Source organism: Cyprinodon tularosa, unplaced genomic scaffold (genome assembly GCF_016077235.1).
Source record: "Cyprinodon tularosa strain WSP-4 unplaced genomic scaffold, ASM1607723v1 ctg79, whole genome shotgun sequence".
Classification (NCBI taxonomy): Eukaryota; Metazoa; Chordata; class Actinopteri; order Cyprinodontiformes; family Cyprinodontidae; genus Cyprinodon; species Cyprinodon tularosa.
The window spans coordinates 1,707,842-1,731,973 of NW_024039551.1; the positions used below are offsets into that span (position 1 = coordinate 1,707,842).

Here is a 24,132-nt window from a genome sequence, read left to right on the forward strand (position 1 = left end):
GCTTTGTCAAGCTGCTGCCTACCTTTGTTAAGCAGGAAAAATACTATTACAAAGTGAATCCAGTAGAACTTTTTATTCCCTACCTGGAATGGGTGACAATAGTTAGATAAACTTTTAGCTCTCAAAATGGTATCGGTGCCCTATTTGTCCATACTTGCCGAGACCACCATTTTTGTGCTGGATCAGGGCCCCGACCGATACTGGTATCGCTGCAACACTACCTCTTATCATGGCTTAATCATTTTGTTAATCATTTTGCTTTCACATGGCTTAGTTTTATGTTGTATTGTATAGGCTTATGCTTATATAAGGGGATATGAAAGTCAAAAACATGTTTTTTTTTGTTTGTTTTTATTGCTGTCCTAAGTGGGAGGTCTGCATGAGGGGGTCCACGGGGGTATTGCAAGGGGGTCGAGAACGTTGTGGTTGATTAGACTTTTTTTTATATTCCCCCTGCAATTTTTTCCATTAATTGAAATATCTTTAAATAAACATTAACATGAATTCAACACACTGTAGTAAACAGATAAATGGAGGCGGAAGATGTCTTTCAGTCATCTTTGCACACATTCAGAGACACACAGGAGCTCTTTCAAGCTGGGCACCGTTTCATCCACAACTCCTGTCCCATCAATGAGGAATAAGAATCAGAAATACTTTAATAATCCCAGGGCGAAATGTATTTTGTTACATTACTCCATCAGTAATAGAGTGACTATGATCAGTTTGATATAACACAATTTAATACAATATATATAATTAGAGTGTCCATTCAAAGTTTTCTATCTAAGGAAAACCAGTTGATTACATCAACTCATTGACTCGGATGTAACCCCTAACACTAAGCATGGTTGTAGTGACAGTGGAGAGGAATAACGCCCTTTTAACAGGAAGAAACCTCCAGCAGAACCAGGCTGAGTGTGAGCAGCCATCTGCTGAGGCCGACTGGGGTTCAAGGAGACAGAAGCAGAGATACAAAAAGCAACAAGAACCAGTTTGATATTAGACTTAGACAGATTTTTTATCATTTTGTATACATGAATGTAAACAAAAATAAATTTAATTTAAAACAGCTCTAGACAATTTCCTTTTCTAAAGTGGAGCCTTGAAAAACATTAATACATAAAAAGAAAAACTTATAACACAATTTCATACAGTATATATAATTAGGGGGTCCCCGCTCCATCTCGCCATCAGTTTGGGGGCCCTTGGCCTGGAAAACGTTGGAGATCCATGCTCTAAGTTGCTACACCGTGCTTTTATTCTGAAAGCTCGCTACTCAAACTTCCGTTCTGTCGCGCGTGCGCATCAGCTAGCTTGACTCAGCTGTGTTTTAGTGGAGGCTGTAGGGAAAGACACGCTGTCAATCACTATTAAGGGACCATGGCAGTAAAGTGCAGGAGAAGCTGGCTGTGAGCGCCGTGGTTCCGTCCAAAGGTTGCCGCGGTTCGAGCATTATGCGCCGGGTCGCCGTGGGACGTTTGCAGCCACCGTCACCAAGTGGGAGCCGCCGCTCCGCTCCGGACTGGGATTAGCTTTATGGAAAAACAAAGCAGAGAAACTTCACCTTTTCAGAACCAGTTCTTCATTTCTGAAACAGAGTTGGACTTTTTTAGGGGTTTTGTTTCTTGTATAAAAGCAAAACAGAGCAGGACTGTGTTCACTCCGAGCGTGGGAAATAGTGCGTGGATTTGACTCCAACTGGTGGGAATCTGTTGTGTTCATTTCTGAGAAACTCCCTGCTGTCGGTGAGTGTCTGTGGAAGGAGGGACCGAGGCTCTGTGGCCCCCAAAATGCTTCATTTTCAACTTTTCTTGTGTTGCAGTGACAGCGCTGAGGCGGGCGGAGACCCCCTCCTCCCCACGACCAGCGAAGCCGAGCGGAGTCCGGGGAGCAGGGGCCGCGATGAGCGGGGGGGAGGTGGTGTGCCAGGGCTGGCTGCGAAAGTCTCCTCCTGAAAAAAAGTTGAGACGTTACGTAAGTCCGCTTCCGGTCCTTTTAGTGGGGCTGATAGAGCCAGGGGCCCCAATAAGAGAGAGCCAGGGGCCCAGTGTTGTTTACATCAAGAAAAAAACAAAGTTCTTCTTCTTTGTGGTTTGAACTGTGTTTGACCCTTTGATTCTATAGATATACACCACATAGAATGTAATTTGTCATTTTGATTATATTTTACAGACGATTAACGTCTTTATCTCAGAGGATCAGATTAAGGATCATTATTTCTGGTAGAAATCTCAAACTTTTGGCTGATCTGATTGAAATGTTTCTATAAAGTACCTGGGATGTGAATTGGAGCTGTAGAAGTGAATTGTATAGAGTTGACTTGATGCAGCACGGCGTGCTGGAGGTCAGCCTGAGGTTCTGCTCGGGTCCAATAGAAGCCAAGGCTGTGTTTATCTTTGCTCAGTCAAATTAATCGAGTATTGAAATAAGTCTCAGTTAATCAGTCGGTCAGATACTGATGAACCAGAGTAGACAGGTTCTAAAGCAGAGAACCATCTAAATGGAGCAGGACGGCGGACCTTCAGCACCAGAACTGAGGAACCTGCTGTAGAACGTGACGTTTGGTGAAGGAAGAACTCACTAAAATGGAAAAATTCAGACTTTCATTTTAAATATTTTAAGTAAAGTGTAAATATTCTCCATCCAGAACTCCTCAGAGGGAAATTTTCAGCTTCACTTGGTTCTGTCAGAAACTCTCCTTTGGTAATAACTAACGGGTTAATCAAAAAGTTATGAATGCATCAGCAAAAATAAACCTTGAACCTCAGTAGCACCCAATTAGCTGGACCGGCCTTTGGTACTGTCTACAGCAGGGCTAACCAATTAAAGATCAGTTGGGTCCAAATAAAGAAAATCAAAAACCAGTAAAGGTCTGGAGACATTTTTTTAAATTATAATCTGTTACTTTAAACAGAATTTAACACTGAAATAAAATTAGGTTTTTATGTATCCATGTTATACATAGAATCTTTATGTAAAGGTATAAAAAAAAAAGAAAATTTTTCCATTTTAAAATCTATAGTGTTTTTGGAAGTAGAGAAAAAATCGTTTAGCTTGGTATAAAGACAATTTCATTATTCACGTATTTGATAATTCACCTGAACTGACCGTTTTTCTTTCTTTCTTTTTTTCTTTCTTATTCATGGCTTAATGTTGGCAGTGGGCTTTATGCTGACCTGCAAGGCTTTAAACTGGGTTTGAATAGAGAAAGCCATTCTAAAGCACATATCAAGGAGCTCATTTTGAGCCTGGATTAATATTTATTTTTGATTCTGTTCATGGTGGAGAATCCTGCTTCAGGATAGCAGGTTGAGCCAAACATCCTCTTTCACCAGTTCACTGCGGTTCTTCCAGCAGTCCACACTTTCTTTGCTCTTTTTCTCATCGTCTTCTCCTTCTTTCCCATCGCACGGCTTGCCACAGGTTTGCCTGCTGAGTCTAAAAGTAGCAGCAGCAGCAACCCAGACTGACTGCAGCTCATTGGCTAATTTTTATCACGTGCAGCCTGGTCCCAACGGCTTTACCATATGACAGGAGAAGCAGAGCAAGTGAAGTTAGGCACAGCCGTCACACAACATACGGTAATTTATAAATGCTTTAAATCAGGTTGGATCCAGATTAGCCAGCAGGTGGGTCTGCATCCGGACTGCGGTCTGCTAATCTGTGACCTCTGGTTTACAGTGTTCTAGAATAGGGTTCTAGAATGTTCTGGTAGACGGCTGATTGGATGGAAGACTTCCGAAATCCCAGTGGATCAGAACCAGCTGGTGTTTCCTGGCTGGTTGAACATATCAGTTCTCTGACGTCTTTCTGATAACGATGCTGTGAACCACGGCCCTGTGGGTTCTGGTTCTGGTGCCTTCATTGCCTGAAAAGCACCAGATCGTCTTCCTTGTTAACTCTTATATAGAGTACTATATAATGGTTACACACTTTCATATGAGTGTCCAAATGTCTAGTACAGGCACCGTGCGGGGACCCGGAGGCCCGTGACCAACGAGGAGCGAAAACTAGTGATCATCTGTTTGAAATGGTCAGTTAACTCAGTTCAGTATATAGTCCCCGCTCCATATAGTGATGGAGGGGTTAGGGCGGATGTTCAGACTAAGCCAGAGTTTCTGAGCTCGAGCCGCCGTGACGTCCTGTTCAGAACCGACATGTCGAAGCGAAGTCCCGATGGATTAATTTCTCTGGAATACTAGGACATTTTCAAGACCCAGAACAGTTCTGGTTCTGGACTAAACAAAGGGCAGCTGTGATGTTGGCTCCTGAGCTTTAGGAGATATTCTGACCATCGCTGCTGCCTCTGATGGTTTCTGATCAGAAACTGTTTATTCTTTAAAACCTTTTTGTCCTTTTCTACTGAAACTTCCTGCTTCCTCTTTTCCATCAGAGTTTTTAGCATAAGTGTAAACGTGAAGCAGCAGAGGTCAAAGTGGACTTTGGTTCTGACAGTCAGGCTCAGGACGCGTCGGAGGCTTTCCATCCCCATCCAGTGGGAATTTTGGTGTGTCTGTGTGTGGGTTCATTTCCTCAGCTTTGCTTTTCTAAGTAATTTTAAATACGAAGCAGATGATAACAGACAAGTTGGTGAAGGAGACCCAACCCCCAGGCCAGGGGGGTCCTTCACAGACTAGTTAGAAACACTGCCTGAAAATAACCTCCTCTCCCTCCCCCACCTGTTGCAGCACTGTCTGATTATATCACCTGTTCCTTAATGTTTTTATTATTCTTGTAAACATCTATAAATTGATCTCTTGGAGTATCTGTTGCTTCCTGCTCTGATCTGGGTTCTGGTTCTGTGAGCCTCTTATCCTGGCCCGTGTTTCACTTCATGTTTTGATGGACTTCCTGTTATTCCGACAGGGATGTTTTTATTTTTTCTCTTGATCAGCACAACTTCTGTGTTTCCTGACTTTTCTCCTCTGTGGCATGTTTGGACTTTGAGGAACTCCTGTCTCCCTTAAAGGGCCCCAGTGTAAGCGGGCCCCAGAGGTCCTCCTCCGACAGCAGTAAAAAGGCAGACTGGGGGGCCGGATCTCGAGTGCTCGGGGCTCTCTGCCTGCCAGGGATGAAACGTTTTCCAACATTTGGACCCAGAAACCTGAACACAACAAATGTGACGGCACGGCCGCAGGGAAACAAAGGCCCAGCTCTTCCATTCAGTAGAGGATTCATTAAATCTGCTTAGCAAGTGGAACAGAGAACAAACGCTTTCTGTTGCCCCCCCCCTGCATGTGCTTCAAGACACAAACAAACAAGCGATCCGGTCCGGCTGGAACAGAGGCGGCTGTGTACAGTGTTAGCCTATCAGGCTAACGAGGTGTTGTTGTTGCCCGGCGTCCTGGCTGTGGCGCTCTGTGTGATCTACCACAGCCTGGAAATGGATTCCAGATGACATTAATAATTCAAGTCCATTACAAACAAATGAGCATTAAAAATTGATCCGAGTTCTCCGTGTCCCAGCTCCTTTCATCCCACTATTGTCACTGGTTCCACCGGTGTGAGGGGATCAGTTTCCCAGCAGCCAAACTGGTAAACAGACGGTTTCAAAGACTCATTGGGAAGTTAAAACAGCTTCACCGGTTTAGATGTGAAACATTTTTGTTTTAAAAGTTTGCCTGAAACGTCGGAGGCTCCTCTGTCCTGAAGTGCTCTTTGTTTCACAACAGGACAAAAGTGAACGTGTTTGTGGTGCGTCTGCAATTTTGTTTGTGTATTTCTAGAGTAGCGAGCCAGAAATCATGTCACTGCCTCCAGAAGACAAACAAATCCATGAACAGGAAGCAGCAGCAGCAGCTACCTCAGCCGGGTTTATTTGCAGGGAAAAAGCGGCTCCTGATAATGTTTGCTTTTATTTTGCAAGACAGGAGTTACACATAAAAACTGATGGTTGGTTCATCCCAGCTGGCGTTACGTAAAAGTCAGTAAGGAGGATCTGGTTGGAAAGAAGTTTTATTCTCCGGCTTTGGTGAATTTCAGATCCAACTAATCACATTTATTCATTTGGTGAACCTCATAGTGAGTTACATGTGTTGTTGCATAACCACAGTCACCTAAATGCCTCCATGTTGAGAAGCAACAGCAGGCTTTTCTTTGAACAGGATTTTAAGTTAAAATATCAAGCATTGTGTAAATGTGGAGCGTTTTTCTATAGCGCCAATTCACAACACATGTTATCTTAAGGCACTTTACAGTTCACCAGATCATACAGTCAAATTGATTCAAAGTTTTCTATCTAAAGAAAACCAGTTGATTTCATCGACTCGAATGCAATCCCTCACACTAAGCATGCTTGTAGTGACAGTGGAGAGGAAAAACTCCCTTTTAACAGGAAGAAACCTCCAGCAGAACCAGGCTCAGTGTGAGCGGCCATCTGCCGAGGCCGACTGGGGTTCAGTCCCAGGAAACACACAGCCAGGCAGACGAGCTCAGAGCCAGCTCCCATGTCAGAGGATGAAGAGAGCACATCCAGCTAGTCACAGTCAGAGAAACAGGACTACACTGGAAAAACCATATAGAAGGTTTATAATTGGAAATTTGAGAAAAAAAATTTAAACCAAATAAATTCAACTCCGAAAACCTCTTAAAAAAACTATTTTGAGAATAACTTTGCTGTTTCGTAATTTTTTTTTTCAAAAAATAATATATTTTTTTTAAATATATATATATATATAGATATTTTTTTTTTATACAATTTATATTTTCTTTTTTTTTCTTTTTCAGTTTTTCAAGTTGAGTTTTGCAAATTGCTCTCTTTCAAATTGCGTTCTCCAAATCCCATTCTTTTCCCTTCCAGTCCAATCCAAACGCTCGCTCTGGACCAATCAAACATTGCAGACCAATAGAAAAGCGTCTTTGCTCCCGACTCCAGAGGAAAGCCCGCCCCCAGAACTGAGGATGAGAGGATCTACATGCTTTAGATGGTTTGAATCCAGTCCATGTGATCCTCTCATCACACTAGTAGTTTACCTTTTAATTACATTAAAGTCTGAATCTCTTTAATGATAAAAAAGTTTTTTTAATTTTATTTACATCCGGGGTGCATCCATTAAAGTGTCCTAGGCCGTCGCTGACCTTTCAAAAGCCCAACATGCTGATTCCAATTTTTTACTGATATTTTAGTAATGACATTTTTTATTGTTTTATTTGAAATATGGATAATACCAGTGTAACAATAAACAGGTAAAATGGTTAACTGCACTAGTTAACGCTGTTAAATTTGGAGCAGCTGATTTTAGGAGCTTTGCAGTAATAGATTAGATCGATTGGCAGGGCGTTGAAGCTGTTCACCTCTGGTTTTTACCTTTATATCTTGATCCTGATGCTTCAGTGTCTGATTACTGCATAATTAAAAGAAACAGAGAATCTTCAGATGGAAGTTGGATCACTGTCCAAGTTTGAGAGGCGGGATCTTTCAGGTTTTCCTCACTGGATGAACTTGGAGGTCAGGGCTCCTCCTGGAATCTGCTCTTCACTGTCCAAACCTTTCCTGCACCGTTCCTTGTTTGCTTTCTGATCCTTCCCGTTCTGCTGCTCCAGGCTGTGAACCAAAATGATCAAATGCTTCAGTCGGGCTTTCAGTTTGTTTCATGTTCCAACTTGTCAGCTAAAGACGGCAGCGGTAAAATTAGTGTGTGCCATGAGGCTACTTTCTATTTGCAGAACGTAGTTGTAGTGTGGTGAGGACATCAAAACAGTTCAGTACGGAGGCCCAGATGGCTCAGAGGGCTGCCATCAGACTGGCCTTCATGTCATTTTGGAAATGCTAAATGATCAGCTGTCAGATTTAATGGATGCATGCACAGAGCAGCGTGGTGTGAAGAACCAGAACGATTGCAGCGATTGCAATCAATAACTGACGTTATGATTAAAGGAGGAAAAAGCTTGTTCCTCAGTGCAGCTTGGTGAGGCGGCGTGCAGAGAGGACGGCCTCTTTTCTTTCCCAGAGACTCTTGACTGGAATGTGAGGCCGCTCTGGGCTGCACTTGGCTGGGCTGCAGGGGGGTGAGTGCCTGCTGATGCAGACTGTTTCAGTTTGGGCTGATGGGCCGCGCCCCCCCACCCTGCCCCACCCTGCCCTGCTCAGGCTATTGTTTTTTCTCTTAACACCAAGAGAGAAGACGAGCCGCTCCCTGGCGCCCAGTAAGAGCCGGCCGCCCCTTCCTGTGTGAGCCTCTGATGGCTACCAGATGGCGAGTGAAGGGAAAGAAAGGGGAGGGGTGGGGGGGCTCCTGGTGTTTTCTATGCTGGTTATTTGAACCTGGTCATTCTTTCTCTCCAGCAGGTAGTTTATTTCCCATCAGGAGGTCTGGTTGAGTTCTTTTAGGAGCTGCTGTCGTTCTGTAGGCAGGCCACATTGGGTATCTTTATGTCCAGGGACTCGCTGGACAGATGAACGATCCCTGCAGGAGTCGCCTACCTAACATGAAACCAGAGGTGTTTTCCTCCCTCCTCTCACTCAGAACTTTGACTCATGGAGCTCAGTTTAAGCTGAAAACAGAACCACCTCACCGAATCGGGTTGTAAAGTAGACCGATGTTCTTAAAGGAATAGTACACCCAAAACATGATTAGCCTTCATTTTCTACTCACCCCCATGCTGAACAACACTCTGGAGTACTTTTTTGATATCTCAAATGCATCTGGAGATCTGGGAGGCTTCTTGCTGTCTGCTGACATTCAAATAATGGAGGTCTATGGTGACCGAGGCAGAAAGGTCCATAAAAGTCCACAAAAACGTGTCAATATTCCTCCATACTGCTCGTCCAATGTATTCCAAGTGTCCTGAGTGGGTAGCATCCAGAATTTACTCGAAACGAAGTCATTTAGAATGTTTTTAGAGCATAAACAGTAGTGTATAGGATTTCCTGAAAGCGCGCACATGCGCGCTCCCGACGCTACGGAAGCCGGCAGACCAAACCAGCGCATTCAGCTCGGCAAAGAACTCATGCTCTTCCTCAACACTGAAGTCCTCAGACATTTTTCTTTCGTTGTTTCTTTCTTTGCACAGGTAAACAGCACATTTCTTCTTCTACGCTTGCATTATTGGCAGAGCAGACGCTGAATGCGCACTTTCATCTGGTTTGGTCAGCCGGCTTCCGTAGCGTCTTGAACGCGCCCGCGCGCGCTTTCAGGAAATCCTATACACTACTGTTTATGCTCTAAAAACATTCTAAATGACTTCGTTTCGAGTAAATTCTGGATGCTACCCACTCAGGACACTTGGAATGCATTGGACGAGCAGTATGGAGGAATATTGACACGTTTTTTGTGGACTTTTATGGACCTTTCTGCCTCGGTCACCATAGACCTCCATTATTTGAATGTCAGCAGACAGCAAGAAGCCTCCCAGATCTCCAGATGCATTTGAGATATCAAAAAAGTACTCCAGAGTGTTGTTCAGCGTGGGGGTGAGTAGAAAATGAAGGCTAATCATGTTTTGGGTGTACTATTCCTTTAAATGTTTAGATGCACAACTTAAGCGAGTTCAAAATGCATCTGAAGTCTGATTATTTCTTAATTAATACAAGTTTTAGTCCTTCTCTAGTCACAGATTTGCAGTTTGTTCCGTTTCTAACAGTGAAAGCATTAATAATGTAGATCCATTACACTGTTCAACAAGTTGGGGAGGGGCAGCAGGGGCTAATGCTGCAGTCTCTCTGGGCTTCCTCCTCCGACGGACATTAAACTAGATGACAGAAAACACTATATTTTAAATAGTGGTTGTCTGGTCAGGTGGAGGTGTTCCACTTCCATCGTCTGCTGAAATAAAGGTTCTGATCCAATTTACTGCTCTCATGTAAAAATAAAAAAGCATCCTTCAGGTCCATCGCTACATGCTAACATCAACATGTGATTATAACCCTTTCCCACTGGTACCTACTTGTCTCAACTCTGTGGATGTAAGGGTTTTCCTTTGGTACCGTTACTTTGCACCAGGGCTCCTTATGTATCTTCTGTAATATCTGAAACCTGTCTATGATTCTGAAGGTCGGTCTTTAAAGGGGGGGGATTGTCTCCTGTAATACCTGAAACCTGTCTATGATTGTTAAGAGTCGGTCTTTAAGGAGGTATTGTTCACCGGCTGGAGCGGGTAGGTCCCTTGTTCCTCTGTGATGGGGTGGGGGGTTTGGTGATATCTTGAAGGAATCGTCTCTATAACTGAATTGTATGTTTTTGGAAGCTGGAATCTGAGTCCGCCACCTCTGTTTAAAGTTGGTTTTTCTCTCTTAACATAGATGGCTTCCTTCACGCCCCTCTCAAACCACCTATTTTCTTTATCCAGAATGTGAACATTCTGGTCTTCAAAAGAATGTCCTTTGTCCATAAAGTGTAGGTGTACTGCGGAGTCTTGTCCAGAGGAGGCTGCTCTTCTGTGTTGGGCCATGCATCTGTGGAGAGGTTGTTTGGTTTCTCCAATATAAAGATCAGAGCATTCCTCGCTGCACTGAACAGCATATACCACTCCGCTCATATTCGGTCTGGGGGTTTTATCTTTAGGATGCACCAGCCTCTGTTTAAGGGTTCTGCCTGGCTTGAAATGTACTGGGATTTTGTGTTTGGAGAAAATCCTCTTGAGCTTTTCAGACACTCCAGCAACATAAGTGATTGTGATGTTTTTGCATTTAGTTTTCTCATCGCTATCTTCTGTTACTTCTGCACCGTCGGTCTGGAATTTCTAGCGACGCACAGCAGTTTCCTGCCAAAGCGTAAGTTGGAGAGAACAGTGGCGCGTCTGCAGGATATCACGGTCACGGAACAGGTTCTGTTAATAGAGTTGGCAAAAAGGCAGATTAACCTTTCGTCGTAGTTGTCCATTGTAGATGTTCCTCGATTTTTAAAAATGGCGCGCCCCGGCACCGAATCGAGAAGGACGACCACACAGACAGCCGGAAAGGCATACAGAGGACCAGTCACAGCTGCCTTTTGACTGCGCACTTCCGCTTGCAGAAGCTATGCGTCAGAAGCATAAATTGGGCTTAATTAATCAATATACACCAAGCGTTGGTGCTGACAGTGTTTACTTTCTCCATTTTGAGACTAAAAATAATTTTTTTACCAGGGACTGTCAGCAGGCATAAATATTCTGGTACGCCGTCGCCCTCTGCTGGCAGCATTCGCTCAGGTATCCGTCAATATAACATTTACCGCTTCCTCAGCTCTACCTCCTGCTTCAGTGAACAGCAACGGTCCTCATGTATTCAGAGCGCTTCTGGTCTGAAAACTTAAAGGCACCATGCTCCCATAAAAAATTATGAAATTGAATTATTAATATATTTAAATAATATAAAATGATCTGCTCATTATTAGAAAATATATTGTAAGATAATTTAAAAAGTATTATTTGTTTCACAATTAGGTAAATTTTATTTGACTCCAATAGTTTTCATTTAAAATGTGCATTTTCAAAAGGCTTTTATTTCATCAGGATGTTTTCCATGTTTTTTTTTTTTTTTTTTAATTCATAATGACCCTCTTCTGTGGACTGTGCTTTGTGTCGTTTATTTGACTGAACCGTTGACATCATAACAGCCAGCGTTGGCTTCAGCTCCTTGAAGCTTTACTATGTCACTGCCCTTTTTACGCTGCTCCAAAATAAAAGCGCTGTATCGTTAGGTTAGCATATAACACTAGCTTAGCATTTATCTCGTCCATCTATCATATATGGACTTCCTCCGAACAATGCTTCTGTCCATAAAGATCTTTGCATGTTTTCGGCGTTGTCAGCATGTTTGCAGCCTTTCCAGCTTCCAGCGTTGATAAGGCCTGTAGGTTGGGAAGGGGCGGAGCCTAAAGTTGATATCAATTTAAAAGAAAATCTTTAAATGTTTTAACTTTCGATTATATTTAGGTATAGATTATTTTGACGAGGCTAGAGTTGTGTCATAGGGTGGAACACCACAAGCTTCAACAATTAAAAAATGTTAAATCAACCTTCTGAGACAAAGTTTGGTTTTTAAAACTTCCAAATAATTAGAAATAAACCGTATGTCTAAATCATCCATGAAACAGTTTCACTCACTCTAATTATTTGCGATGTACCTGCTGCTAAATTTAGCAGGTCACCTGTCCTTTTAGCCCCCCCCACAGCAGGCATTCCTGTCATGACGTTCTCTGTGATCTGAGCCTAGCTGCTACGCCCACAGCCCCTTAATATAGCCCACTGCTGTCATGCTTCTTTTTGCCCTCTTCACCTGCTCTCTGCTGCAGGCGTCACTACATGGGGGGGGGGAGGGTGTTTCGACTAGCTGTGAAATATTGTTATCAACTTGTGTTATTTCCCATGCAGCTGTGACGCAGACAGTCTGAGCAAAGTCAGTTCTGTTCCCGTCTTACAGCCGTTTGGGTTTATTACTCCTCATGTTTTTTTTGCAGTTGCTCAATAATTGTTGATATGAAAGTGAAAGAAGTTTGCTGATCTAGACGAAGAGGTTCTGGTTTGGCCACAGTCCCTGATTGCATTAGAGCTACGATGGCTGTGAGTGATATCCTAGTCCTGGCCCTTAGCCAGAGGACATGCACAGGCAAACAGACACCCTGAGAAAAGCTGAGAGACCCCTGCTTTCTGGGACGGATCCCGGTGGGGACAGATTGGACGCTGTGTGGACGTTTTCTCTCCATGTTGACAGACGTATTCTGCTGCCATTCCGAGGAGCTTTCACATGTCCTTTAGTCCTTGTCTTCATGTCCTGGAAAACTGGAATCAAGTCCCTAATTTTTCCTCATTGTTCAACAAATGGGACTTTGAGGAGCCACCAGAGGTAGAACTCAAAGGTGGGTCAGTTTTTTGAAAACGTGTTTAGAAATTCAATGAAAAAATTCCAGTTTTTGTCTTTTTCTTTACCAAAGAGTGCAGATTATTTGATACTAGTGATGTAGGAGGCTTGATTAACCAGGCATAGATTCATATCTCAGGTGTTAAATAGAAGCACTTCAGTACCTGAAGCCGTTTGGTCTCCAGATGTTTAGGGAGGAGTTAGGATCCATTTTGAAGAGCAGAAAAGGTTAAAAGTTTTAATGAAGCAGTGAGACGATTCATAATTTTAAAATGTCATGCTTTTATTAAAACTCTGGGCTGAATAAGAAAAAAGGCCATCACAGTTTAGCAGAGTTTCTAGTTTTAATATCATTTGTTTAATCAGATTTAGTCTGACTGAATTTAGTTTAATCTGAATCTGTATCATGGCAGGGATGCAGAACTATATTCCACACGTATAAATTATGTTTTCTTTTCTGCTTTCATCAGAGTGAAAGCTGATGAATGGTTTCATTATTTTTGTTTCTTGGTAACAGATTGTTTATAAGCACAAAGGTTAATTACTTAGGAGTCTGTGAAATTTCCTAAAACTGAGCAAAGATAAACATTGCACCATCAAACTTGCACTGGATACATCTCAAGAACTGATCTTATTGTATTTAGTATCACACTTTAACCTCTTTCTGGACCAAAACTAATTAAATACATTTTGCCAGCAGAGCAGAGACAATAGTTTCTTGGTGCAGCTCCAGTGCTTGGTCTGAGAACTAAGAAGGTTCCAAGAGTTTTAGGACTTAGAAAAGACGTCTACTTTCTTGATGGACCCTTGAAGTCTGAATAAATACTCTATCGCTGCCTAGCTTTACCTTTAAAAAATTGGGAAGAGGTTTAGCAGAATGCAGGGTTGAAGTTGCAGAGGAGTGACATTGTTAAAGGGAAACGCAAGTTTTTTTTACATTGGGTTCTTGATTTTATGTTATTACATCATGTTCTACTCACCCATAGAACATGATGTAATAACGTATAAAAAAAACGGTGTTCCCCTTTAGCATTAGGAATGCATGGATGCTATAGATGGTGAGAGAAAACTAGCGATATCACTCTGTAGCCTGAGTTTGTTAGTGACTGGGGTCAGCATTTGGATTTATCCAGTAAAAAGCATTTTGACAGAAGTGATCGGCAGCGAGCCTGGTCTGGCTATAGATGAGGAAAGAGATGTACAGGTTAGCGTATTTTTCTCCGGTTCTGACCAGCATCCTCTCCTGAAGCTCACAGACATCAGCCCTCCCACTGGCACAATGTGCAGCAGACAAGTAACCCGGATTAAAACCCGGAACATTTTAAATGCAAGATGGCTTCTCTTTCTTTGTCTCATCTGCAGTCAGACGTTCTCAACATATTACTTGGACACAGATGAAAAAAAAAAAAAAAGGCTGAATGTATTGAGAAAAATAGTTTCTTACTTGATTAAGTTTGCACTCAGTAATATCTACAGTTGTCTCTGTGGTCTGGCTGTTGACTCTAGTTAAACTTTCTGCTGTAGCTGTTGGTTTTTTTGATAAGAATTCATAAAAACAATAGAAAGTTCTTGCGTGTTTTTTAAAACAAACGTTTACGGCTCGTGTCGTCTAAAATTACAGAATGACTTCCATCTTTTTTTTTTTTTTTTTTACATTTTTTTTTTTTTTTTAAGATCAACTCTTGTTTTGATTCTGTTTTGTTTTTTTGCCCTAAATGCACCAGCTTAGGCATGGCCTATTTTTCCAACCCCTTATTTACACATTGCCTTTAGTGTTTGTGTTTAGACTGAAAGGAGGTTTTGTGAGGCCTTTTTGTCAGCAGTGAAGGAATCTTGTGATCATGTGAACTTCGGCTGCCATGCCAGAGGAATGTGTTGCATTTTAAGGATGCAGCTTTGGCAAGTGCATGTGATTACAGAAAAAAAAAGGGTCTGTATGATGAAATGTCAAGGTTGTGAAGGAGAAAAGCGTGGCCTTTCACTTATCTGGGTGGAATACCAACAGGAGATACTGTGGGAATGTAATAAACTGTTTGTTGAGGAGGAACCTATCCTGAAGTCAGATGAGTTTGTTTTATCTGTAGCACAGCTTTCATTCCCATGGCTCTGTGTAGGCTGCCATCTGTTCACAAACCGTCCTCAGAGTGAGCAGCTTGGATGGAGAACGGTATAAAAAGGCCTGATTAGAGACACTAAGTCTGGGGATGGTTTTCAGCATCAGGTCGTTTTGGTTGGAGGGAATCAGTGTTTTGCTATGTTCAGCCTTGTGATAACCGGCAAGTCACTTTTTATATCCAATCTTTGCTCAAATGTAGGTTTAGCCCTCAAGACATCCTGATACTTGCTGTGCTGAGTGGAGTCAGTATTAGTTCGAGTTTTCAGGAGAATCAATATAGAATAGAAACACGTTTATTGTTCTGCAGCAAGAAAATCGGGTGTGATGCAGGAAAATTTACAGGCTCCCACAAGAACATCTGATTTCCCTTCAAGATTTAATTAATATAAAAGGAAGACTAAGAAACAGGAAAGAAAAAGAACATTTAAAAATGCAAATGGTAAAAGTGCATGGCAGGAAGAGAAACATACTGTGCATTTTATATTAAAAACACAATTTTCAGTTAAAAACAAGAAATGTTCAGTTTAAAACAGGGAAAAAAAAACTGCAGCCAGAAAAACAAAAACAAAACAAAAAACTATGTTGCTGACATCATGTCTGTTTGCATTTATCTGACTGTTTACCTCTATCCGAGCAGCAGAGATTTATCAATGCAATAGCAGCTGGCAGGAAGGATCTGCGGTAATGCTCCTTTGTGCATCTAGGGCGCAAAAGTGTTTTCCTGAATGAGTTCTCTAACTAAAATATATTTGGATCAGTTGCAATTTCTCAGTGAATACGAAGGAGGCTAAACCTTACGTGTAAATTTCGTAAAATTCTTGGACAAATTTGAATTTCATAAATGTATTCATTAAACTGCATTAAATCTACACTGAAATGCGACTGATTTCATGAGTATGTTGCACATTAATCAGCTTTTGTGCCCACTCTCTGAGGCTGTTTAATCTGCCTCTGGAGCAGATTCTGCCCGTCTACGAGAAATCGCTGTTGAGGTTTGAGGCTCAGTCTATTGAGGTATGCAGCGAGAAAGTAGAGCCCTGATTGGACAACACATCAAATTACGTCACTTATAGTAAGGTTAAACCTCTAAGGGGGTCTATGGAGCAGAGGCGGGTCGTAAACTTGGCTGCTCGATGCTGATTGGCATACATGCTTAAGGATTTCTGACTGACAGTGGCCTGACAGTGAGGAGGTTTTCCTCATGAGTCGAGCAGGAGAAACTATCATTTATTCAGAACAGTCGTTTTGTGCTGGACTCTTGCCGTGGTTTCTGGAGTTAATTATTTCGGAGCGCTTCAAAGCAGCTATTTTTACCCATTTTAGTGATTTTTTTATTTTTATTTTATTAGTGTCACCATTTGTAAATGCAATACATGATGTTTGGATTTAATTAACACCATTGAGCCTCCCTTGATCCAGAAAGCAGACGCCGCCACTGATTCACATATATTAGACATAGTAGTTCTGTATGTCAGCTTTATCCAAAAACCTGAAAGCCGCAGAGAGTCATCCTGACAGAGTTTATATCCTCAGCCCTGTTTACTGGACCTGAACTCCATTTAATTAGACATGGAAGTAGCGATGCTTTACTTTCGTGGACAGAGGAACGATCAGATTTCATTCTCCATCCTTCAGTTAGTGGGTTTTATCATTTGAAACAGATTCCAAATTAACTAAAATGAAACGGGCCGTTATCCAAAAAGTAAAGCGAGAGGTTGAAAATATAGAGTAGGCTCCACTTTCTCTGCAGAAGCTGCACTAATTTAGAGGAGGAATCAATTCAAGGAGCCCACCTACAACAGCTATCATAATAATATAATCCCATAGCCAGTGTTACACGAAGCCGACTTGTCATTTCCGTGCTTAAATTGAAGCTACACTTTGAAATGCTGCAGTGTAAACAGATGGCTGCTCACACAATGCTGTTGAATCTTCTTCACTAGTATTTGGAAACTTCTATTTCCAGTAGGCAAACTGTGCATTGAAATTAGGAATCGGGGGGGAAAAATTTATGGAAACAATTCCAGGAGAACTGAAAGGTTGGAACTGATTCTGATCTATTCTCGATGCCCAACGCTACCCACCAATAAAGACTGGTTCTACTTTATTTATTTCTAAGAAAAATATATTTATACCCTAGAACTCGAGACTGAGGAATTCAGGTTCTCCCAACAGGAATCTTTAAATTGAAATCTGCTTACAGGTTATAGAAAATTGAGCCATTGAAATTGTTTTATTATGGTCTTGATTTTATAGATTGGGATCAATTCAATAACATTGATACATGGCTTAATTTATACCATAATAGAGGGAATCAGATGGTGGCAAAGGAATTAAATCAGATGGAGATATAGGTGTGAAATCAGACGGTGGTGGAGGAACGAAATCAGACAGTGGTGGAGGGAATAAATCAGATGATGCCAGAGGAATGAAATCAGATGATGGTAAAGGAATTAAATCAGATGGAGATATAGGTGTGAAATCAGAGGGTGATAAAGGGGGAAGCGGCAGCCTAGTGGTTGGGGCATAGAGCTTAAAATTCCTGAGGTTCTGAGTTTAAGCCCCACCCCCACAGACTGCCACTCTAGGGCTCTGAGCAAGACCCTTACCCCCTGCATTTAACCCATGTACCTCTGCATGGGTGAAATGCAGAGGTACATTTCTCCAATGTGAGATATATATATATATATATATATATATATATATATATATATATATATATATATATTTTTTTTTTTATATGTGTGTGTATATATGTGTATATATACAGATGTAGGAATGAAATCAGATGATGATAACAGATCTCTGTTAGATCTGTTTCAGGTGTTCTGAACATTTTCACATAGAATTGAGCATTTCTAATACCTATTTTATCAGTGTGAACAAACACTGTATTGAAGCACCTTTTAGTTACTTTAACAGTTAATCTAATTTGTCTGTCATCTCTTGTCAGAGTGAGACATTTTTTTTATCAGCTTTGTCAACGTCTCTTAGCTACAGCCTTCTGGAGCTCAACCCACAGATCCTCTGTCAGATTTATTTTTGAAAAACATTGATTTTCTTCTATTCCCTTCTTAGATTTGGATTTGTAAATAAGACGCCTCTGAAGCTGCCTGTTGGGGGTTAAATTGGTCACAATGATAGACTCTAGCTGACTTTATGATTCACTGCATTCTGGCTCTGTAGGGTTGTATTGTGTTTTGCAATTCTTTGAATTTAAAGCGGCATCAGATATTTTGAGTGCATAAAGATGTTTTGGTAAAATGATTAGAAATCCTGTATTTAAGCTGTTTTTATTTCTAAAGCTAAGACGGCTCACTGCATGATTCTGTTTGCAATAAACCCAAACCAGGAGATTTCCATCTTGTTACAGTAAATTACAGTATATTTTATATTTTGCCCCCTTATCTGTATATCGACTGTCTGATGCATGAGGTTTGGTGATTTACCGACGTCCCCTGACGTCATGTGAGATTTGAGCATCGCAGGATTTCTTTATCAAGCCGATGTTTATCCTGTGATGTTTATTCCTCATGAACCGTTTAATTAAAAAGGACATGGAAATGTTAATGTTCTATCAGTGAAAACATAGAAATATTTATATTTTCAGTGCATTCTCTAAGCACAAGGAGCACCGTATTTTAGGAAGAGCATGAAAAGAAAAGCCAGATTTGCATTATTCTAAACTGATTGCAGCTTCTGGTAAAATATTTATGCCCTTTAGAGAAACACAGAAAAACCCAAACAAAGTGGAGGGCGTGTTAATTATAGAATCTCTTCTTTCTTCGATTGGATGTTTATATGTAAAGATAAATTAGGATTTAATGATAATTGACAACTAAAACAAGTCTAATATGAATGAGTATGGGTTATCAGAACACACAGGTGTGAAGGCACACACCCTCAGAGACCTAGAGAGGTGATGTTGTCAGGACGCTGTTAAGTAATAGTTTAGTTGAAGAAATATTTAGCATTCCTTTCTGCAGCTGCTTCTACTGCGTTTGACAAATTCCACAAGTTCCTCCCAAAGCTGTGAATCAGCGTACGGGGAAAACCGGAGCGCACACACGCAGCACATGACGACCTCCCGAGGTATGTGCTGTACGCGCTCACTCTCTTCTGAAAGTAAACCGGTATCATCTGAATGCGACTCCAGCGAGTGGAGGGTTGTGCCAGTTTCAGGGTCTGGCTCTAAAGGAGGCGTGGCTGGGAGACAAGCTGAGGCAGGCTGGCAGCTCTGCTCTGAGGAAACGGCACCTAACTACAGAGCTGCAGGTTCTGCTGAAGTTTACTAAACGCTGCTGGAACGACTCAGAGCTTTAAAGCCACTGATCCTTTTTTCATGATTTTTATATGATAGACCGACTAAACTTGATTATGAATTGATTTTTTTCCTTTTTTTTTCTTTCTTTCAAGCAAGCTTTTATATTCTGCTGTGTTCAGAGAGAATCAAAGGTTTGAAGAAACTTCTGGAGAAACTTTGTTTCACTTCTATTTATTTAAGGTTATTAGATTTAACCTCTTAATATCCTCCTCATTTCTGGGAAATTTGCCCATTTTGCATACCCAAATGGAAAAGCAAATAACTGAGGAACTGTGAGCCCAAATTACACGTCTGATATGTTATTTGAAAGCAAACACCTTCTAGTTCTGAATACATACATGAAAATTGGGTGAGTAAAACACCCAAGCTGCATCAGTTCAAACACGACTCAAAGTTGTTTTTTTATTCTCGAAAATAATAGGTCTTTTTTGAACAGCAGTTATAAAGACATGCTTGCTTGTTGTAGCTGCTTTGTCATGCTACCTTTTGACATGCTGCTATATCTGTGTTAATTGTGCTTTGGTGCTCGCTGTGTCCATAAAATGAACTTGGTTGAATTGTGGACAATCTAAGCTTTCCAACAATGTCTGACATGCCTATATTGGTAAACATTTTACCAGGGTAATTTTCATCCATTCTGAGTTATTATTTGTAAACCCTTTAAAACTGGTGGGTTTTGAGAGGTTAAGGGGCCTTAAACCATGTTTTATCAAATTCGATTTGGTTAATCAATCCAGAGTTGTTAAAAATATTGATGCTGTATGCTGTATCTGGATACAATACTAATTCAAATAAGTGTTTGGGTATTTGTTATTTTTAATGTTAAATTTCTGGATAGGTTAAAAGACAAAACCTCAGAAAACCTTTAAAGGGGTCATAGAATGCAAAACCTAGTTTCCATTGTCGTAGATGAATAATGATAGTTCAGTGGGTGAAATAGACGTGCAGAGAAGATAAAACCCCATCAACACCTCTGTTCTCTGCAAATCTCACAATTCCACACCTGACTCGACCGGACCGGGGATTAGAACCGAGCCGTCAGTTGCGGGGCTGATCTGAACCCGACCCGGTGATGGTATGCACGGGGTCACTGTTGTCCAGGCTACAGTCACTGGGTCGGGTTCGGTCGCTCAGCCTCCTGCTGGGGTTCCCAGACCAGCCCGGAGCTTGCGGCTCGGTTCTGCTGCACTATATGCCGATATGACCAAATAACCCATATAACCCCCCCAGACATTTTGTTTTAGGTATGAAAAGTAGGAGATGTCTGGGAAAAAGATGTCTGGTCACGACAATTTGATGTTTCAGTGAGTGAGTGCTTGTTGCTATGACGCGTCTTTGACCAGCAGCTTCGCTCGTTGTAAACCAACCAATCAGCGCACAGCTCATCTAAATATTCATGAGCATAGCATAAAAGGAAGAAAACCTGTTGTTTCATTCTAGGGCTTTTAAACAGGCTTACATTAGGGCTCATAGAACAGCAAATATGTAATTTTCAGCAGCCTATTCAGAGACCTACAGGACGAGCACCAAATACCCTATAGAATCATTCTATGACCCCTTTAAATGTTTTAGATTGTGTTATATTTGGGTTAGATTTGATTTAGCATTTATTAGCACACTTCTCTAACTAACATTTGTTGAGAAAGGATGTTGGGATTTTAATTTTCATTTATTAAAATGATTTTTATGCCTCCAGTTTTATTTTTTTGGCTCAATATTAAATCCAACCGTTTTCCATTCATGTTTATTTGCGTTTTAAAGTCAAAGTGGTGTTTGTTTTTCCATTACCGCGGTCTTTCAGCTATTTTCTACGTATTTTGGATGATGTTACGTCCACAAGGGCACAACATATTTGAGGACACAGACAAAACTGAGGGTACAAAATAATTTATTTATTCTGTAGTTCACTCTCTTTAAAAAAAAAACGTCTTTCTCAAGACAGCTGTGGGGATGTTCTGTAGAGAAAAAAACAGAAAAAGAGAAAAACAAAATTAAATATCCTCAGATTCTTTGTCCAAAAGAAAGGGGGAAAAAAAGAACAAAACAAAGTATTAACAGAAAGTTGGACCTGGTCAGCCGATCAAAAACAAAAAATAGTACAGCAGGGGGCCAACCCTATACAGGGCCGTCGAAGCCCCTACTGGTACTGGACTACAAAAATAAACCACTAAGCAAAATAAAGAATCAAAAACAGGACAACCGGGCCCACCAGGCCGAAATCAAAACGAAAACAGCTTCCAAGCAAAGGCTAACAAAAATACCGCATGGCAGGTCGGAGCCCCTTTAAACCCAGCCCCTTTATAGGCAGAGAGGAAAAAAAGTAACTCCAAAACATACGAAACAAAAATTAAACTAAATGTCAATATTAAATTATAGCAAAAATAATTGTGCCCAAAGCACATAACAGATGAGCCTCAGGTGTTTTCTTTAGTTGACAGGAACCTGAAGGCTCCTGGAGGCTGATCCTCAGCTGAGCAGCCAGGCTCCACTTCTTTTATTGCAGCACAGACATGTTATCAGAGTCCATTTCCTTATTATATGTTCGGTATCTCCAGCCATTTCCTCATGGACTGACTCTTGCTAATCAGATCTTGTCCGAGGCAACCTCTCACTGGCCACTTAATGTGATTTGGAATAATTTTCGTTGGCGTGATTCGATTAGACTGCTGTTGCTCACTTCATGGATCAGAGTGGGTTTGAAGCACCTGCAGCGAGGCAAGTCGACCCCCACAAGGAGGCTTTTATCCAGAGAATGGGAACAGAAAGCTGTAAGAAAAGCACCGCTTCTGTGGATTAATCTGAGAGAAAGGAATATGAGCATACTGTGTAACAAGTAAGCAAAGCATTCACACGTTAACACACACGCACCCACACTCGCCCACAGATGGTTTTTACGCCTGACTGTGGAGTCATCATCGTTCTCACTCCGCAGCGATCCTCTGCTGCAGAAAGCAAAGAGGACGCTGTGGATCTGCAGCTCCTAGACTGGAGCCAAAGCATATGCATTTATAATTTAATGTTTCTACTACTCACTTTTATTTTAGGAGTGCTTGGGCTTTACCTGCTGGATGTTAACAAATAACTGCATTCATCTTGTTTTTTTGTCTTAATGAGTCTGAAACATGCCCAGGATTTACATCATAGCACTGAAGTTTCTTCTAGATCCCTCCCAGTTTGTTAGATCAGTTGTTTGTCCCTCTGTGGCTACAGTAATCATTTGCTGGGCGTGTTGGCTAAGGTGTTAGTATCCAGTCTGAACTGCCCGTGATTCATGGCAGTAAACAGCCCCATCCAAAGTCATTTATCACTCAATATTTAGCCTCTCCTGCAAACTGGCTGCAGAAATCAGAAGCTAAATCTGATTTGTTGTAGTTTGTTCAGGGAACTGGAATTGACACATTCTTGTTGTGTGATTCACCATATCTCCTTCAGGAGAGGGTTTTATTAAACCAAGCCTGGAAGGCCTCATGTTCATAGCTGGGATCTACCAGAAGCAAATTACCATGTTTACCGTCCCATCAAACAGCTACTGTGTTAAATACAGATGAACTATCAGCCACACTGAATGATTTTAATGTCCGGAAGCTAACTGAACTCACCAGCTGTTGACATCAGATTAGTCATGCGAGTTACTAATTTAACTTATGGAAATGGAAACATTAAGCCCACATTTTCATTTAGTAGTCAATGTTTTTTTTTTTTTTAAACCTTTATTTAATTTCTCCCAAACATACAAACTTTTTAGAAGACTGGTCAAAAACAATATCAGCAATACATCTCACATGTATATACAAGAGTCCATCCATGAGTTCTATGTCCACAGCGATTGTTCGTTAGAGTCCATTTTAGGGCTGCAACTAACGATTATTTTAAAAAATCGATGAATTGGCCAATTATTTTTTCAATTAATCGATGAATCGGACAAAAAATATTTTTTATATTAACCTCTTTATTCCAAAATAAACATTTTAGACAGAACAAACAAGCACACAAGTACAGGTTGCTCATTAACTGTACTGGTGCAATATGAAAAATAAATGTTTGTGTTAAAACTACGCAAACTTACATGAGAAATGTAGCTGTACATCCACAAAATATAGGGTACTTTGTTTCATAAAGTGCAAAAAATACATTTTTTTTTTAAAGCCCCTAAGGGGTTCAAACAATAGGTCCCCCCATTTCAACAAATGAGGTTATTTTAGACTAGAAGAGTTCTGCCTTTTAAGACAGGAAAGTATAACAGTTAAAGTTGCTACTTGAGAAAATACTGAACCATAGAGATAAAAATAGCCCTGTGATTCAAATTATAAATTGTATTTGGACTAAAAATGAGAGAACTAGGGGTGCTAAAAAACACATCCTCCAAAGACAGATATTTACATGGGAATGTGACATATAATTAATTGACATATTACTGATCTTGCTGGATTTTATTCTGCTTTACTTCCATAAATTGCAGGATCTTTACTTTATCTTTGCTAGAAGATTTAAACTTTAAAAGCCTTGCCCTCATAATTTGCAAGTTAATTTATTTATAAAGAAAATATAAACGCTGCTTAAGCTAATTCAAATGAAATTAAAAGTAAAATAAGTAGTCAACCTTATCCCTGTCTGTAACCTACTAACACGGTAAGGAAAGCATCAGATGAGCTACCTGAGAAACTAACGTAACGTTTCCCCACTTTAAAACGAAACAAACATGGTCGCTCACCCTGCTGATCAGCTCTCTTCTCTGCCATTGAAGGCTCCAACGTGTTTCCTTTTCAGGTGCTGCATCATAACAGTGGTTCCGTGCCATGTTCATTTGTTTTTACAAAAGTAGCATGTTACGACTTTTTTCACTTTACAAAGCGCAGGCTGTCTGCGAATTGAGACGCAGCTTGCGTTTGCGGTATCGGTCATTAGAACAGT

General features: G+C 41.0%; 1 protein-coding gene across 9 annotated transcripts in view; it reads left to right on the plus strand.

The window, feature by feature from the left end:
• The first annotated feature begins 1,303 nt into the window (after positions 1-1,303).
• The window catches only part of gab1 (GRB2-associated binding protein 1), a 75,917-nt gene continuing 53,088 nt past the window's right edge, over positions 1,304-24,132 (plus strand). For 4 of the 9 annotated variants that reach the window (XM_038271119.1, XM_038271125.1, XM_038271121.1 and 1 more), the window contains exons 1-2: positions 1,304-1,748; positions 1,826-1,977. In XM_038271119.1, the coding sequence (XP_038127047.1) occupies positions 1,906-1,977 (72 nt within the window). In that variant the 5' untranslated portion in view covers positions 1,304-1,748; positions 1,826-1,905. Of the gene's footprint in view, positions 1,749-1,822; positions 1,978-12,265; positions 12,780-24,132 lie in introns of those variants that run through there. The other 5 variants (XM_038271120.1, XM_038271126.1, XM_038271117.1 and 2 more) reach the window with 4 other exon arrangements.